This window comes from Rhinatrema bivittatum, chromosome 13, assembly GCF_901001135.1.
Source record: "Rhinatrema bivittatum chromosome 13, aRhiBiv1.1, whole genome shotgun sequence".
Classification (NCBI taxonomy): domain Eukaryota; kingdom Metazoa; phylum Chordata; class Amphibia; order Gymnophiona; family Rhinatrematidae; genus Rhinatrema; species Rhinatrema bivittatum.
This window is the reverse complement of record NC_042627.1, coordinates 48,901,484-48,919,845: the sequence shown is the minus strand read 5'-3', so window position 1 is coordinate 48,919,845 and position 18,362 is coordinate 48,901,484. Positions and strand designations below refer to the sequence as shown.

Below are 18,362 nucleotides of genomic sequence, written 5' to 3'. Positions count from 1 at the left end.
ACGTAGCCCTCCTGACTTTTTTGGAATTAGGAAGTACCTGGAGTAAAATCCCTTGCCTCGTTGAGAGGGAGGGACAGGTTCTATAGCATTTGATTGCAAAAGAAGGGATACTTCCTGTTGTAATTGAGTCAAGTGGCTGGATAGACTCCATGCTTGAAGAGGCGGGGAGTCTGTCGGAAGAGTTATGAAATTGAGGTGGTAACCCTGTGCGATAATTGCCAGCACCCACTGGTCTGAGGTAATCCGTATCCAATGCTGCAAAAAGTGGCACAGACGACCCCCTACAGGGATGTGGGGGAGTGGGATATGGCATGTGCTCCGTATCGGGAAGTCAAAGGCCTGCCGCAGGCCCGGGAGGTGGGGCTACAGCAGGTCTTTGTTTCCGAGGTTGGCGTAGCTGAGGTCTGGTGGAGGATCGAGCCGGACGAGGCCTAGTCGACGGAGGGTAATAACGACGTGGCCGAAAGAACGACTTTTTAGAGTCCTTCTTAGGTGGTGGTTTGGAGGATACCTCAGATGGAACAGACGAAAGTTGTTTCAACGTCTCGTGGTGATCCTTCAATTCCGCCACAATCTGTTGAATCTGTTCTCCGAACAGATTGTCCCCCAAGCAGGGTAAATCGGCTAGACGATCCTGGACCTCTGGGCGAAGGTTGGATGATTTTAACCAAGCCCAACGTCTGTCTGAGATGGCAGTAGCTGAGACTTTCGTGGAAGCATCGAAGATATCGTAGGCCGTTCTGATCTCGTGCTTCCCAGCTTCAAATCCTTTGTGAAGGAGGGCCTGAAGCTGTGGCTGGTATTGGTCCGGTAATGTGTCAGCGTAGTCCTGCATCTGTTTAAGGATAGCTCTGTTGTATTGAGTCATATAAAGTTGGTATGAAGCTATGCGAGATATCAACATAGCCCCATGATACACTTTCCTGCCCACACTATCAAGGAATTTGTTGTCCTTGATAGGGGGAGTGGAAGAGTGTGGTTTTAGGCGCTTGGCCTTCTTTTGCGCAGACTCAACTACAACAGAGCGATGATCCAGTTGAGACTTCTGAAATCCTGGTGCTGACTGAACGAGGTATGTTGAGTCAGCTTTTTTATTAACTGGTGACACAGATGAAGGTGATTCCCAGTTTTTCTTTAAAAGATCCAGAAATACCTGGTGAATGGGGATGGAAGCGATGATTTTTGGGGCATCCAGAAATTGGAGCAGCTCCATCATTTGGTGCCTGTCATCGGTCTCAGATTGCAGCTGAAAAGGCACAATTTCTGACATCTCCTTTACAAAATTTATAAAGGAGAGATCTTCAGGAGGAGATCGTTTTCTACTCTCTGTAGGAGATGGTGGGGATGGTAAATCTGTATCTGAAGATGTATCATCACCCCAGGTATCATAAGGATCATGTAGGGCTTGCAGTCCTGAAGGACCTGGTAGAGGATCCAAAGGCATCGATGGAATCGGTGCTGCAAGCGGAACTGTGAACGGCATCGAGGGCTTCGGGGGTACCGATGGAATCGGTGCCGATCTTGGAATCGATGGAGCCGAAGGATAAATCGGTGGAAAGGTATGTGAAGGCACCGATGGAACGACACCGGACGGGGGAATCCGGAACGGTGTTTCTCCTGTCGATGAATGTCCTTCCGGAGATGATGGTGTAGTCGGTGCTACTGGAATCACCGATGGAAGGGCGCGCATGAGTGCCTCCATACGATTTAGTATCGGTGCCAACGCTTCCACTAGAGGCTCGGTGGTCGGTTCCCTCCTCGGTGGCAGAGTCGGTGCTGAGGTCGGTGCCTGAGGCGGTGCCGGAATCGGTGCCGGAGGCGGTGCCGGTGGAGGCTGAAATCTTCGCATCGCATTCTCGATGGCCTCCTGGACCAGCCGGTCCAGTTCTGCCCGGAGACCAGGGGTAACCATACCCGGCTCGACGGGAGAGGGAGGCTGAGGCAGGGCCGGAAGTACCACCGTAACCGGTGGGATCACGGCCCCCGCACCCCGGGAGGGTGAGGGTTTCCTCGGTGCCTGCGAACGAGACGTGGACGGTGCCAGGTCTGACCGAGGCTTTTTCGTCGGTGGCTCGGCCTGTTCAGAGGTCGATGGTTGTGGATCCTCGACGGGCCGAGACTTGTGCCGTCGATGGCGATGCTTATCCTTCCGATCTCCTCGCCCATCCGGGGAGGGGGCAGGAGTCGACGGCCGAGAAGTCATCGGTGGAGGACGGTCACCGGAGGGTTGACGATGGTGGTGCAACTTCGACGGTGCCGGTTCCGATGACGTCGATGCTATCGATGGCGTTGGGGTGGGTGCATGGAAGAGGAGCCCCATCTTCTCCATCCTGGCTTTACGACCCTTAGGTGTCATTAGGGCACATTTAGTGCAAGTCAGGACATCATGCTCACTTCCCAAACATAGAACACAGACCCGATGGGGATCTGTGATTGACATAGTCCGGGCGCAATCCGGACAACGACGGAACCCCGTCGCCATGGCCTAGGGCCAAATTTAGCCGCGGGATTGGTAAGTGCCAACAGGCCTCTAGGGCCAAAATCGACGGCAGTCGATGAAAATCGGCAAAAAACTTACCGGCTTTCGCGGAGGTGACAAAAATTTGTCGAAGGGAGACCCCTGAGGGGCAAATTTTCTTCGGAAAGAAAAAAACCGAATTCCTGTCAGGAACGTGGTAAGAGAGCTCCTTTCACCGCGTGGCAACTGCTGCGCGGAAAAAAGAAGACTGAAGGGAGACCCCTGCTGGCTGCAGGGTCAGTGCCTTGCTGGGCATGCCCAGTAGGGGCCAGTCAAAGTTCTGTTTAAACTTTGACAGAAGTTTTCCGTGGTGGGCTCCATCCTCGATGTCACCCATTTGTGAGGACAACCATCCTGCTTGTCCTGTGAGAAAGGAAAGAATAACTGGTTAGACAAAATACAAATTAAATTAATTAAATACTATGTACAAATGGTATTGTTAATGGTTGAATGTTTTGGGGAGTCCTTGGATTGAGTCCTTGTTATTGTTATATTGTTATATTGTTTTATGTTTTATGTATTTTATGTTTTATGTATTTAATGTTATGTTGTTTTACTGTATCTCCCACCTGAGTTCTGTGTAAACCGGCATGATGTGCTTCACGAATGTCGGTAAATAAAAGTTAATAAATAAATAAATAAATAAAATATGGACGCACGTGTGCGTTTTTTTTTTTAAATCGACCCCTAGACCTCTAAAGTTAGCCCGATAAGTTTATCGGGCTAACTTTGATCAATATTCAGTCACTATCTGGATGGCAGTCTAATTATGTGTTTTTACAAGAGCATTCTTGTGAGAGGGGATTGTGATCACTCTTTTAGTTATCAAAATCTTGGATAGGAGCCCTATGGTTTTGAGCCCTGATTCTTTTAAGTACATATCAACACCTCTGCCCACCACTCATAAGTATAATCTGTTGCTTCTCTTTCCTATCTCTGCAATTCTCAGCTGATAGCTGGAGAGGGGCGTTTGCGGTACGGCAGGCACGGTGCTTTTTAACCTGCTCTTCCTGCTGCCAGTGCCTTTCCTGTCCTGAGTAGCCTAGTGGTTAGAGCAGCAAGCTGCGAACCAGGGAAATCAGGGTCCAAATTCCACTGCCGCTCCTTGTGACCTTCATTGCCTTAGATACAAACTTACAGGCCGGGGGGGTTGGACGCGCGTTTGATGCGCTAGCTTTACCTCTTATTCAGTAAGGGGTAATAGCGCGTCGAAAACGCGTGTCCAACCCCCTCCGAAACTAATAGCGCCCGCAACATGCAAATGCATGTTGATGGCCCTATTAGTTATTCCCACGTGATTCAGAAAGTAAAATGTGCAGCCAAGCCGCACATTTTACTTTCAGAAATTAGCGCCAATTTCTCTCGGCCCTGGGAAAATGTACAGAAAAGCAGTAAAAACTGCTTTTCTGTACACCCTCTCACTTAATATTATGGCGATATTAAGTCGGAGGTCCCAAAAGTAAAAAATAATTAAAAATAAAAAAATTTAAAGTCAGCCCGCGGCTTGAAAACCGGACGCTCAATTTTGCCAGTGTCCGGTTTCTGAAACCGTGGCTGTCAGCGGGTCAGAGGACAGACGCCGGCAAAATTGAGCATTGGCTGTCAAACCCGCTGACAGCCGCCGTTCCTGTCAAAAAGGAGGCACTAGGGATGCGCTAGTGTCCCTAGTGCCTCCTTTTACCGCGGGCCCTAATTAGCATATTTTTATTTACTGTATCGCGCGCACAGGACACTGGCCTGGGCGCTCGCCCGCTCTCCTGTGTTTCTTTCTGTATCGGCCTATTAGATTGTGAGTCCTCTGGGTACAGGGAAATATCTACAGTACCTGAATGTAATTTGCTTTGAAGTGCATGAAAGGTGGAATATAAATAAATATTTGAACCACATAGTGTGGTATAGAAATCTGTGGTGAACCAAGGATTTAAACAGCTGATATGAGAGGTGCGGACGGATGGAAAAGCTGATTAGAGAGCACTGAGCCTGCCATGTCACCCTGGATGTGTTCTCCTGCAGGTAGCTGGGATTGAGCAGGTGAGGGAGGCTCAAAATGCAAGCTTGCACCAGGGCACAAGTGATCATTGCTCTGCCACTGGGTGGGAGTGTAACAAAATCACAAATTGCTGCACTGTAAGTTTACCTAAAGATTTTAGTGAAAGGTACTGGAAATACTTACCATAGAGCTCACCAAAGCCATTCATGGGCACACGGGATGTGCCGGTAACAAACTGGAGTAATCGTATTCTTTTCTCAGAATCCATCATTAACACTGCCTGAAGAGAAGGTAAACAATTTTCAAAAATGTAATGGAAAGGCTCAAATAGTATAGGCAAACACTTTATCAAAAGCAGCATTTCATGTTGAGCTAACCTGCTGTAAACGAGTAGCTTTATACACTAACTTTTCATATAAATGTTATTACTTCTGTCATTCTGTTTATGTGTCCAAGGTCTTCTCCAACTCTAGCTCAGAAAAACATTTTCTTTCTGATCTGTTTACCCAGAACACCAATTTAAAACAAATGCCTTGATTTAACAGAGTCCCAGAACCACAGAGAAAGAAACTGATCAGACAATGCTCAATCTATTCCAACAATCTTCTGCCTCATGGAGGGCAGGTACTCCGACTCAGAGGCCAGAAGACTGCGATCTCTAGAGAGTGTACAGTACAATGGTGTATGTTGGTTTTTTTTTCATTTTCTTTTGGGGGTGGGGTGGGGTGGGGTTGTGGGCTCAGCAGTTTCATCTTGCAACTTTGTGCTTCCAGCTTAGTTGGAACCAGGACTGGGATCTGATGTTATGATCCTTCATTTGCAACTACCTGAGTGTTTTTCCTCTATTGTATATGCTCTCTCTACTTACTTAGTCCAGTTATCACAGTGATGGCCCTCGCTAGGGGCCCATGCACCAGGTCTCCTGCCACAATTCTGTAAGCATAAGCCTTAAATTTAGCCACTAGATGTCACTGTTGCACAATGGTTGGGACTACTTCTAAGTCATCCCTAGCCTTTGGCTGGCATGGAGAGCAAAAGACTTGACTTGGGAATCAAACCTGGGTCCCTCCACATGACAGTGCACAGAACTGCCATTGGGTTGGTCTTATTTAAATTTGTTATTTTCAGGAGGAGGATACAGTCATGTTTTTGCAAATTCAATCAATGTGGTAAAAATTGGAGAAATTACTTACCTGATAATTTCGTTTTCCTTAGTGTAGACAGATGGACTCAGGACCAATGGGTATAGTGCACTCCTGATAGCAGTTGGAGACGGATCAGATTTCAATCTGACTTCAGCCCTAGTACATATACCCCTGCAGGAAGTGCAGCTCTTCAGTATTCTCCTCAAAAAGCTTGGGGATATATGTATGACTGAATAGTTTGAATAACTTGATTAACTTTATAACTTGGTTAACTTGATTAATTAGAACCGGTTGAATTGGTTATAGCTGGAGACCACCAGTGCCCTCAACTGAGAAACGTCGACACCCGGTAGGATGGGTGTCCTAGCTGAAGGAAAGCATGGCTTATCCGTGAATCACTCGCTCCCGGGGATGTCACCCGAGAATTCCATGAGTAACGGCAGTTGTGGGTGGAATGCTGAGTCCATCTGTCTACACTAAGGAAAACAAAATTATCAGGTAAGTAATTTCTTCATTTCCTAGAGTGTAGCAGATGGACTCAGGACCAATGGGATGTATAAAAGCTACTCCCGAACCGGGTGGGAGGCTGCACTTAGTACTGCCCTTGCAAGTGCCGTGTCCTCCCAAGCCTGAACATCCAGGCGGTAGAATCTGGAGAAGGTATGGATGGAGGACCATGTCGCCGCCCTGCAGATCTCGGCAGGTGACAGCATTCTAGTTTCTGCCCAGGATACTGCCTGGGCTCTGGTAGAGTGGGCATTGACTTGTAGAGGTGGTGGTTTGCCTGCTTCTACGAAGGCTGCCTTGATAACTTCCTTGATCCAGCGGGCTATGGTTGCCCGCGAGGCCGCTTCCCCTTGTCTCTTTCCACTGTGAAGGATGAAAAGGTGGTCCGTTTTTCGTACGGGTTCAGACATTTCCAGGTATCTGGATAAGAGTCTGTCGATGTTGAGGTGGCGTAGACTATTGGCTTCTTCCGAATTCTTCAAGTTATCTGCCGAAGGTAGCGAGATGGTCTGGTTAAGATGGAAGTGTGAGACCACTTTGGGGAGGAACGAGGGAACCGTGCGTAAGTGGATGGATCTCGGGGTGAGCCTGAGGAACAGCTCACGGCAGGACAGTGCTTGTAGCTCCGAGATGTGGCAGGCTGAACAAACTGCCAGCAAAAACACCGTCTTTAAGGTTAACAGGCGGAGGGACAGGCCTCGGAGGGGTCTGAAGGCGGTTCCCGCTAGGAAATCCAAAACAAGATTGAGATTCCACAGAGGGACCGGCCACTTTAGTGGTGGGCCAATGTGTTTGACTCCTCTTGAAGTGGTCGTGGCAGGGGGACTCCACAAACTTGTCCGGAGGGGTTCACAGAAAATCCAGGTAGTACCCCTCCCGAATGATGGCTAAGATTCACTTGTCCGAAGTTATCTCGACCCATCTGCGGTAGAATAGGGCTAGTCTGCTCCCTATGGCTTCTTCTCTTGGACGGGTCGGCTGAATCTCATTGTGGGGTGCGGCTGGGGCCTGTACCCGAGCTTGTTCCCCTCTTGTTGTGCTTGTTCCGAAAGGACTGGCTCCTGTCCGTAGGGCGTGGCGCTTGATAGTTGCTCCTGTAAGGATTGAAGCTGTGAACTTCTGCTCCTGGAGGACCTGGGGAAGGGTCGCTGGTTTCTCTTTGTCTTATCCTCCGGCAGGCGCGGCAATGGGGACTCGCCCCATTTGTCGGCCAGTTTCTCTAGTTCGCTGCCGAACAGGAGGGATCCTTTGAAGGGCATCCTTGTGAGGCGCGTTTTGGAAGATGCGTCGGCCGACCAGCTTCGAAGCCAGAGTTGCCTCCTGGCCGCTACCGCAGATGACACTCCTTTGGCCGCTGTGTGCACTAGGTTGGAGGCAGCGTCCGCGAGGAATGATACTGCTGGTTCCATGTCTTCTCCCAGGGTGTTGTTCCTGGCTTGTGATAAGCAAGCGCGTGTCACCATGGTGCAGCAGGCCGCAATTTGTAGAGACATAGCGGCTATGTCAAATAACTGTTTGAGGATGAACTCCAGACGCCGGTCATGTGCATCCTTGAGCGCTGCTCCTCCCTCCACTGAGATAGTGGTGCGCTTAGAGACCGCGCAGACCATGGCATCAACTCTTGGGCATGCAAGAAGATCTTTGGTTGCCGTGTCCAGGGGGCACATGGCTGCCAAAGCTCGTCCCCCTTTGAATGTGGACTCCGGAGCATTCCATTCCAGGTCAATCAGCTGTTGTGCCACTTGTAACAGAGGGAAATGGCGAGAAGGCTAGTGAAGACCCTCCAGCAGGGGGTTCGATTTAGGTTCCCCCGAAGTACCTGGGCCCGGGATGGCGAGCTCCGTCAGACATTGGGTGACCAGGTCTGGGAGCTCGTCCTTTGTGAAGAAGCGTCTCATGGTTCGGTGAGGCTCTGTCCCCGGGGGGAGCTCCCCCTCTTCTAGGGGCTCAGCTTCCTCTTCAGAGATGTCCGTGTCCCCATAGGTGGGGCTTCTGGGTAGTGGAAGCCTGTGCCTAAGCCTTGAAGGGCCTGGGGCATGAGGGTCCTCCGGTGGAGCATGTGGCTAATCAGCCAGAGGTTCAGTTTGCATTTGAACAAAGGCGTGAATCCCCTTGAAGAACTCCACCCATGATATCGACACTGGGTCCAAGCTGAGGGGCGCTGGTTCCCTGGGGGTCCCTGTCTGTGGGGAGGTCCCACTGGGATCTGCGAGGTCCGGGGTACCACCTGAGGAGCTAGTACTCGGCCCTGAGTGGGAGTGGCCCTGAACTGGATCTCCCAGGGCCTCCTCGCTTTGTGCGGCTCTGATGTAGCATGCTGGGCAGAGGCCTTGAACCTTTATCCCTGTTTCTGGTGGTGCCATGGCTGTCGGCACGTAAACTCTTATGTGCACTGGTGCGCTTAAGATGAGCGTATGAGTTGTGCACGCAGTTGTGCGTCCAGCCGTAGATATGCGCCCGGCTCTTTGCATGCAACTTATGCGCACAAGGATTTCTGTGCGTGTAAGTCTAGGCGCACAAGTGCTTTGTGCGCCTAACTCGGTTTTGTGCGCTCAGGCTGAACGGCGGACGGCGCGGCGAATAGGTCCAAGATGGCGACGGCGAGCACGCGGGCACTCGAATGGTTTCCACGTGGGTAGACCCTTGGAAATAGCCAGGGCCTAGCCCTGCTAGGGCAGATCAACCCGTGGCACTGGTCCCGGCCGGTGACCTGTGCTCCTCCTCGATCCTCGGAGACAGGATTCAAGCAGAAGATTTCTACCTTACCTTGTCTTCGGCGCTTTCCGGTTTCGTCCCAGGCGGTCTCTGGCTGCGGGGGGAGAGGGCAAATACCTTCACCGCCGCACTCGAGGATGCAACCGCTGCCTCTCAGCCGCTCCCCGAGGATCGGGGGCTAGGTCCTCGCCGCGATTCGGTCGCCAGACCAGGGCTTACCTCCGAAGGACCACGGAAATCACCTCTGGAAACTCAAATGGGGGAGGGACCCGAGGGTATCACCGCAGGAGAGCGGGGCTCGTCTTCAGGTAGGTTTCTCCTTAAAATTTGGATTTTCTTCTTTGAATTTGGTTCTAACGCTGTAGAGCGTGCAGATAGTCCCGAACTGCTATGGAGACAGAAAATACGGAAGAGCTCCACTTCCTGCAGGGGTATATGTACTAGGGGCTGACGTCAGATTGAAATCTGATCCATCTCTAACTGCTAACAGGAGTACACTATACCCATTGGTCCTGAGTCCATCTGCTACACACTAGGAAAGTGCATATTGTACATATTTGTATAGCAAATGTTGCTTACCTGATGTAACAGGTGTTCTCACAGGACAGCAGGATGTTAGTCCTCACAAATGGGTGACATCGAGGATGGAGCCCAAACATGGAAAACTTCTGTCAAAGTTTCTGGAACTTTGACTGGCCCCTACTGGGCATGCCCAGCACGGTACCAACCCTGCAGCCAGCAGGGGTCCCCCTTCAGTCTTGTTTCAAAGCTACAGGCAGTGCCGAAAAATAAAATAAGAAAAACGAACCCAACACCGCGGGGTGGCAGGCGGGTTTCGTGAGGACTAACATCCTGCTGTCCTGTGAGAACACTTGTTACATCAGGTAAGCAACATTTGCTTTCTTACAGGACAAGCAGGATGGTTGTCCTCACAAATGCGTGAGTACCGAGCTGAGGATGTCCGAACGTGCACCAAAAGTACCCAACGGCGTGCAACAGGCACAACAACTGGGGTGAAGTTTGGTAGAGGACATCCGCACCCCACCGGGAAGGCGGAAGGGTGTTGGTACGTCATGTTGGAAAAAGGTTACGCAAGACAGATTGGCCGAAGATGGAATCCTGTCTTCCAGCTTTGTCCAAACAGTAGTGGGCTGCAAATGTATGGAGAGAACTCCAGGTAGCAGCCCTGCAGATGTCAGGAAGCGGCACCGATCGAAGGTGTGCTACTGAAGTCGCCATGGCCCTCACAGAGTGTGCCTTAACACGGTCTTGAAAGGGAATGCCAGCTTGCTGATAGCAGAAAGATGCAGTCCGCCAACCAGGAGGAAAGAGCCTGCTTACCCACAGGTTGCCCTAACTTGTTAGGATGGAAAGAGACGAATAATTGAGTGCTCTTCCTGTGGGCAACTGTACGGTCTAGATAGAAAGCTAGAGCTCGTTTGCAGTCGAGGGTATGCAGAGTCTGTTCCCCGGAGTTGGAGTGGGGCCTGGGAAAGAAAATAGGTAGTATGATGGATTGATTAATATGAAACTCCAAAACTACCTTAGGTAAGAATTTAGGGTGAGTGCGGAGTACCGCCCGGTCCTGCAGGAGTTTAGTGTAAGGCGGATAGGTAACTAGGGCCTGTAACTCACTAACCCTGCGAGCTGAAGTGATAGCCAAACGGAAAATCACTTTCCATGTGAGATTTTTAAGGTCAGAGGAGTGAAGAGGTTCGAAGGGTGGTTTCATAAGGCGACCAAGAACCAGATTAAGGTCCCAAGATGGGGCCGGAGGACGTAAAGGTGGCTTCAAATGCAGCAAGCCTTTAAGAAAGCGTGTTACAAGGGGTTGTACTGAAATAGGGACACCCCCGATACTAGGGATGTGAATCGTTTTTCGACGATTAAAATTATCGTCCGATAATTTTAATATCGTCTTAAACCGTTATGGAACACAATACAATAGAGATTCTAACGATTTATCGTTATAAATCGCTAGAATCGTGAGCCGGCACATTAAAACCTCCTAAAACCCACCCCCGACCCTTTAAATTAAATCTCCCACCCTCCCGAACCCCCCCCAAATGACTTAAATAACCTGGGTGTCCAGCGGCGGTCCGGAACGGCAGCGGCCCGGAACGGGCTCCTGCTATTGAATCTTGTTGTCTTCAGCCGGCGCCATTTTCCAAAATGGCGCCGAAAAATGGCGGCGGCCATAGAACAACACGATTCCACGGCAGGAGGTCCTTCCGGACCCCCGCTGGACTTTTGGCAAGTCTTGTGGGGGTCAGGAGGCCCCCCCCAAGCTGGCCAAAAGTTCCTGGAGGTCCAGCGGGGGTCAGGGAGCGATTTCCCGCCGCGAATCGTTTTCCGTACGGAAAATGGCGCCGGCAGGAGATCGACTGCAGGAGGTCGTTCAGCGAGGCGCCGGAACCCTCGCTGAACGACCTCCTGCAGTCGATCTCCTGCCGGCGCCATTTTCCGTACGCTTTTTTTCACGATATTTTACCCCCCAAACGGCAACAATACGATTCCCTCCCCCTCCCAGCCGAAATCGATCGTTAAGACGATCGAGGACACGATTCACATCTCTACCCGATACCTTTATGGAAGGCGGCTACCGCACTGACATGCATTCTAAAAGAAGAGGTCTTTAGACCTGATTCTGACAAATGCCAAAGATAGTCCAAGAATTTAGGAATTGGACAGGAAAGGGGATCAAGGGACTGAGAAGTGCACCATGATGTGTACCTTTTCCATTTATAGGAGTAAGATTTTCTTGTGGAAGGCTTTCGTGAAGCGATGAGGACACGAGAAACTGAATCCGATAGGTTAAGTGGTTGAAGGACTAACCTTTCAACATCCATGCCGTCAGGGACAAGGCTTGGAGATTGGGATGGAGGAGGCATCCGTCGTTTTGAGTGATCAGATGCGGGTCCTTTCCCAAGGGAATGTGTCTGCGGATGGAGAGATCCTGGAGTATAGGAAACCACACTTGGTGTGGCCAGTGAGGTGCTATCAGGATCATGGTTCCCTTGTCCTGACGTAGCTTCACAAGAGCCTTCGACAGAAGAGGAAGTGGAGGGAATGCATAAAGCAGACCGGTTGTCCACGGGAGGGAGAATGCATCCCTGGGCCGAGAGTGCTGAGTCCGAATGAGAGAGCAGTAATTGGCCACTTTGTGGTTCTGAGGGGACGCAAAGAGGTCTATGTGGGGATAACCCCATTTCTGGAAAAGAGAGGTCGCTACCAAGGGATTGAGTGACCACTCGTGTGGTTGGAAGACACGGCTCAGCCGGTCTGCCAAGACATTTTCTACCTCCGGCAAGTAGGTGGCCCTAAGGTACATGGAACGGGAGAGGGCTTCTGCCCAAATCTGCGCAGTTTCCTGACAGAGAAGGAAGGAGCCTGTGCCTCCCTGCTTGTTGATGTACCACATGGCCACCTGGTTGTCTGTCTGAATCAAGATTATGTGATTTGATAGGCAATCTTGAAAAGCCCGGAGAGTGTATAGGATTGCTCGAAGCTCCAGGAAATTTATCTGGTGTTTGGCTTCCTCTAGAGACCAGAATCCTTGGGTTTGTAAATTGTTTACATGGGCTCCCCAGCCGACATTGGAAGCGTCGGTGGTGAGAATTATTTGAGGATCTGGTGGATGAAAGGGCAAGTCTTGGAGGAGGTTGGATTGATTTGTCCACCAGGCAAGAGACAGACGGAGTGCATTGGTGATGTGGACAATGGTCGACAGAGGCTGAGTGGCTTGGATCCATTGTGATTTCAGAGTCCATTGCATGACTCTCATGGTCAGACGGGCCATTGGAGTCACATAAACTGAGGAGGCCATGTGTCCCAGCAGAATGAGGAATTGGCGAGCTGTTGCTGTGGGTTGAGACTGCAACTGGCAAGCTAGGGACACAAGGGTTTGAACCCGTTGATGAGGAAGGCAGGCTTTTGCCTGTAAGGTGTCCAAGTCTGCTCCAATGAAGGATAAGGTTTGAGATGGGAGTAAGTAGGATTTCTCGTAGTTGACAAGAAATCCTAGAGAAATTAGAGTTCGAATTGTCAGGGTCAGGGAAGACCGAGCGATTTGCTGGGTTGTGGCCCTGATCAACCAATCGTCCAAGTAGGGGTAGACATGGACGCCTTCCTTCCTGAGGAACGCTGCAACCACTACAAGACATTTGGTGAAAACTCGCGGTGCGGATGCTAGACCAAATGGGAGCACTCGGTATTGATAGTGGTTTTGGCCTACTAGAAAACGGAGGTATTTGCGATGAGACTGAGCTATCGCAATGTGGGTATAAGCGTCTTTGAGGTCTAGAGAGCAGAGCCAGTCCTCTCTTTGCAGCAGAGGGAGAAGCGAGCCCAGGGTTACCATCTTGAACTTTTCTCTGTGAAGGTACTTGTTGAGGGCCCGTAGGTCCAGGATTGGTCGAAGTCCTCCTGACTTTTTTGGGATCAGAAAGTACCTGGAATAGAACCCTAGTCCTTGTTGCGAGAGAGGAATGGGTTCTATAGCGTTGGACTGGAGGAGAAGGTAAACTTCCTGCTCTAGAAGAACAGAGTGGTCGGTAAGTCTCCACGCTTGCAGAGGTGGAGAGTCCGCAGGAAGAGTTAGGAAGTTGAGATGGTAACCCTGTGCAATTATCGCTAGCACCCATTGATCTGTGGTGATGAGATGCCATTTTTCTGTAAAGTGGCTTAGTCGACCTCCTACTGGTATGTTTGGTACAGGGATTAGGCATCTGCTCTCTAAGTGAAAGTCAAAACCCCGACACAGGGCCTGGTTGCGGAGCTGTTGTGGGCTTTTGCTTTCGAGGTTGGCGAGGCTGAGGCTTTTGATACGGCCTCGTTGACCTGGACTTGGTGTGTGGGGGATAATACTTCCATGGACGGAAGAATGACTTTTTAGTTTCCCTCTTAAATGGCTGTTTAGAAGGGAAGTCAGAAGGAATCGATGAGAGCTGTTTAAGGGTCTCGTGATGATCCTTTAATTCAGCAACTATTTGGTGAATTTGCTCACCAAACAAATTATCCCCTAAACAGGGCAGGTCGGACAGCCTGTGCTGAACCTCCGGGCGAAGGTCAGAAGACTTAAGCCAAGCCCAGTGTCTTGCTGAGATGGCTGTAGCAGACAGTCTAGTGGAAGCATCGAAGATGTCATAAGATGTTCTTATCTCATGCTTTCCAGCTTCAAATCCTTTAAGTACGAGGGTTTGAAGGTGTTGTTGGAATTGTTCTGGTAAGGTATCTGAAAATTCTTGTAGCTGCTTAAAAATGACCCTGTTGTATTGGGTCATATACAGCTGGTAAGAAGCTATCCTGGAAATGAGCATGGCCCCTTGGTATACTTTTCTGCCTATACTATCTAGGAACTTGTTCTCCTTAGTAGGAGGTATGGATGAGTATGGCTTTATTCTTTTAGCTTTCTTTTGAGCTGACTCTACCACAACAGAGTCTAGCTGAGGTTTTTGAAAGCCAGGTGCTGACTGTACAAGGTAAGTAGAGTCAGCTTTTTTGTTTACTGGGGCAACAGATCCAGGAGTTTCCCAATTCTTTTTTAGAAGGTCCAGAAAAACCTGATGAATTGGAATGGAAGTAATGACTTTTGGGGCATCCAGAAATTGGAGTAACTCCATCATTTGGTGTCTGTCATCTTGCTCAGACTGAAGCTGAAAAGGGACTAATTCCGACATTTCCTTCACAAAATTGGTGAAAGAGAGGTCCTCGGGGAGAGAACGCTTTCTGCTTTCAGCAGGAGAGGGTGGTGAAGGTAAATCATCGGTATCTGTAGAAGTATCATCACCCCAGGTGTCATAAGGGTCAGGTTGCTGACCTGTAGGACTGCGAGGGGGTTGGATACCTGAAGGTCCCGGTTGAGGCTCGGAGAAACCCGAAGGAATCACCGGGGGCATCGAAAATACCCTTGGAGGTATCGGTGCCGGCATCGAAGGCATCGATGGAGCCGATGTGCGTATCGCCCCGGAGGAATGTATCGGTGGCGAGGGATGACACGGCATCGATGGAACCACTCCCAAAGGAGGAATTCGATATGGTGCTTCTGCTCCAGATGAAGTTGGCATCGGGGAGCGCACCGGTGCTGTCGGTGACCCGGGTATCACTGGTGGAAGGGCGGTCATGAGCGCTTCCATCCGGGTGAGCAGCGGTGCCAGCGCTGCTGGAATCGGGTCGGTGACTGGTTCCACTCTCGGTGGCGGAGTCGGTGCCAAAGGAGTCTGGAACCGTTGCATCGCTTTGTCGATGGCCTCCTGGACCAGCCAGTCCAGTTCTTCCCGGAGACCTGGGGTAACAATACCCGGCTCCGGGAAAGAGGGAGGCTGAGGCTGAGCCGGAGGGACCACGGCTCCCAAACCTCGATGGGGTGAGGGTTGCCTCAATGTCTCAGAAACAGAAGTGGACGGTGCCGCTTCTGATCGAGACTTCTTCGGTGGAGGCTCGGACGGTACAGAGGTCGATGACTTCGATTCCTCGACGGTCCGAGACTTGAGATGTCGATGACGATGCTTATTCCTCCGATCCCCACGATCCTCGGGGGAAGGGACGGGAGTCGATGGTCGTGGAGATGTCGATGGCATACGGTCACCGGGAGGTTGCCGACGATGGAAGGACTTCGACGGTGCCGGTTCCGATGACGTCGATGCTATCGATGGCGTGGGGGTGCGAGCATGGAAGAGGAGCCCCATCTTCTCCATCCTGGCTTTGCGACCTTTGGGTGTCATTAAGGCACATTTGGTGCAAGTCAGGACATCATGCTCGCTGCCTAAACACAAAACACAGACCCTGTGAGGGTCTGTGATTGACATAGTCCGGGTGCAATCCGGACATCGACGAAACCCCGTCGCCATGGCCTTAGGCCAAAAATTTAGTCGCGGGATTGGTGACTGTCGATAGGCCTCAAGTGCCAAACTCGACGTAAGTCAGCCAAAAACGGCAAAAAACTTACCGGAGTTCCGCGAGATGAAAAATTAGTCGAAGGGAGACCCCTGAGGGGCAAATTTTTCTTCAGAACAAGTATTTCCGAATTCCTGTCAGGAACGTGGATAGGAGCTCCTTTCGCCGCGTGGCAGCTGCTGCGCGGAAAAAAGAAGACTGAAGGGAGACCCCTGCTGGCTGCAGGGTCAGTGCTGTGCTGGGCATGCCCAGTAGGGGCCAGTCAAAGTTCTGTTAAACTTTGACAGAAGTTTTTCCGTGGTGGGCTCCATCCTCGATGTCACCCATTTGTGAGGACAACCATCCTGCTTGTCCTGTGAGAAACATAATACACAGACTCTATGAGGGTCTGTGATAGACATTGTGGGCGTACAATCTGGGCACCGACGGAACCCCGACGCCATGGCCATTGACCAAAAATTTAGCTGCGGGATGGTCGACGGCCAGCAGGCCGCGAGGGCCAAACTCGACGGTAACCGGCGAAAAACAGCAAAAAAAAAACTTACCGAAGTACCGCAGGCTAAATTTAGATAGAGGGGGGACCCCTGTGGGGCGAATTTTACTTTAAAGAAGTTCGAGAAGAAATTCCTGTCAGGAATGTGGTAAGAGCTCCTTAACCGCGTGGCTACTGCTGCGCGGAAAAAAGAAGACTGAAGGGAGACTCCTGCTGGCTGCAGGGTTGGTGCCGTGCTGGGCATGCCCAGTAGGGGCCAGTCAAAGTTCCAGAAACTTTGACAGAAGTTTTCCGTGGTTGGGCTCCATCCTCGATGTCACCCATTTGTGAGGACAACCATCCTGCTTGTCCTGTGAGAAATGTTAAAACACTGTTGTGATCAAAGTGATTCAATAATGTATTAATGTCCCCTGAGGAAGTGGAGTATTCGGTGAAACAAGGGCCCATTCTTGGGACTGTTTTTAGATTTTGGGATTATATGTATGGGTGTGATTGTGTAATTTTATAAACAAAAGTATTGTGTACATTCTACACTATATTAATAAAGAGTGGTTTTATAGGTAAAAAATGGCAGCTACTTATTTTGAGGTTATTGTATATTGTGTATCTGATGCTTATCTCTTCAATATTTGTATATCCTATCAAAACATTTTATTTCTTACACTGTTATACTTTTTGCAATAAAAGGTATGCACTTTAGCTGATTTTAAAGTTTTCTTTCCTGAATCAACTCTTGAGTTGCTTATAATATTTTAATGCTTTACATATAGTCATGTGAAGATCAGCATTACACAGCATTTATTTACTTCAGTTCACTGAGGTTTATATTCAGTAAGCTGGCGAGTAGATAAGGAAAAAGGAAAAAGGAAAAGAAAAGTAAGGCTGTATCGACGCTTTGCGCCGCCCTCTGACCCTCCCTGCGCCCCTGAGCCGCACACTAGACTCCAGGGCCGTGTCCCCACGACGCCTGGGAGGTGGGACCACACGCCCATTTAAATTTAGGGCGCTCTTCTGCGGCCAGTCCTTTCTCCATGCCGACCACCGACCTGATCCAGCCAACCACCGACCCGCCGTGCAGCAAGCGCTGAAGAACCATCCCGGTGCCACCCGGCTTCTCCACCAGAAGTGAAGGAGCCAAGAAGCCCGGAAGGAGAGAGGAATGCGCAAGTGAGAGGAAGTGAAAAAAATAATAAAGGGAACTCCAAGAAAACCTGAATATCACCCACCCGACCCACCAAAAGGAAAAGAAAAGTAAGGCTGTATCGACGCTTTGCGCCGCCCTCCGACCCTCCCTGCGCCCCCGAGCCGCACACTAGACTCCAGGGCTGCGTCCCCACGACACCTGGGAGCGGGACCACACGCCCATTTAAATTTAGGGCGCTCTTCTGCGGTGCTGCGTGCCGGGCGCTGCGTGCCGAAGGAGCGCGACAAAGGGGTAGGCCCCTTTGTGCGCCCCTTCGTGCAGCCACCAAGTACCTCAGCTTCCTCAGCCAGCAGTTTCGCTTCCTGAAGCCTCTGCCATCCTTCCTCAACTCGCTCCTACCTTTAATATTTCTATCTGCGCTTCAAACATGCTCTCTTACCCCATCCCCACCATCAAAAACCTCTATAATAACCGCAAAAAATTCTACAACCCTACCTTTCTCCAGCAGAAGCGACTGATACCCATAATGACCTCCCCTTTCACTCAATTCCTCGGGCTTTCCATTTTTTCATTAACCCTCTTCAACGCTCAATCCCTTACAAAAGAAACGCATATAGTCAATGATTATCTCCTGGACTCACAACTGGACATCTGTGCTATCACAGAAACCTGGCTGAAGCCCACAGACTTAGCATTAATCAACCAGCTACCCCTTCAACTCTACGACATTTCCTCAATTCCTAGACTTAAAAAAAGAGGGGGGGGGGGATTTTTCTTAGCAGCTAAAAAAGAGCTAAGAGTAACCCTACAGAAAACTATTCATACCTCCAGACTCGAATTCGCTCTATTGAACTCCAATCAGTTCCAAATCTGCTTAATTTATGCTCCACCTGGTCTCTTAGACTCGGACCCTTCTCCTCTCAATGAGCTCATCGCCAAACACATCAAAAACGACA

General features: G+C 50.3%; 1 protein-coding gene across 1 annotated transcript in view; it reads right to left on the bottom strand.

Moving 5' to 3' along the window:
• NEDD4 (NEDD4 E3 ubiquitin protein ligase) overlaps positions 1–18,362 on the bottom strand; it is a 582,598-nt gene that overhangs the window by 9,733 nt on the left and 554,503 nt on the right. Inside the window, exon 28 of the mRNA XM_029574322.1 lies at positions 4,692–4,788. Within this exon, the coding sequence (XP_029430182.1) occupies positions 4,692–4,788 (97 nt within the window). The remainder of the gene's footprint in view (positions 1–4,691; positions 4,789–18,362) is intronic.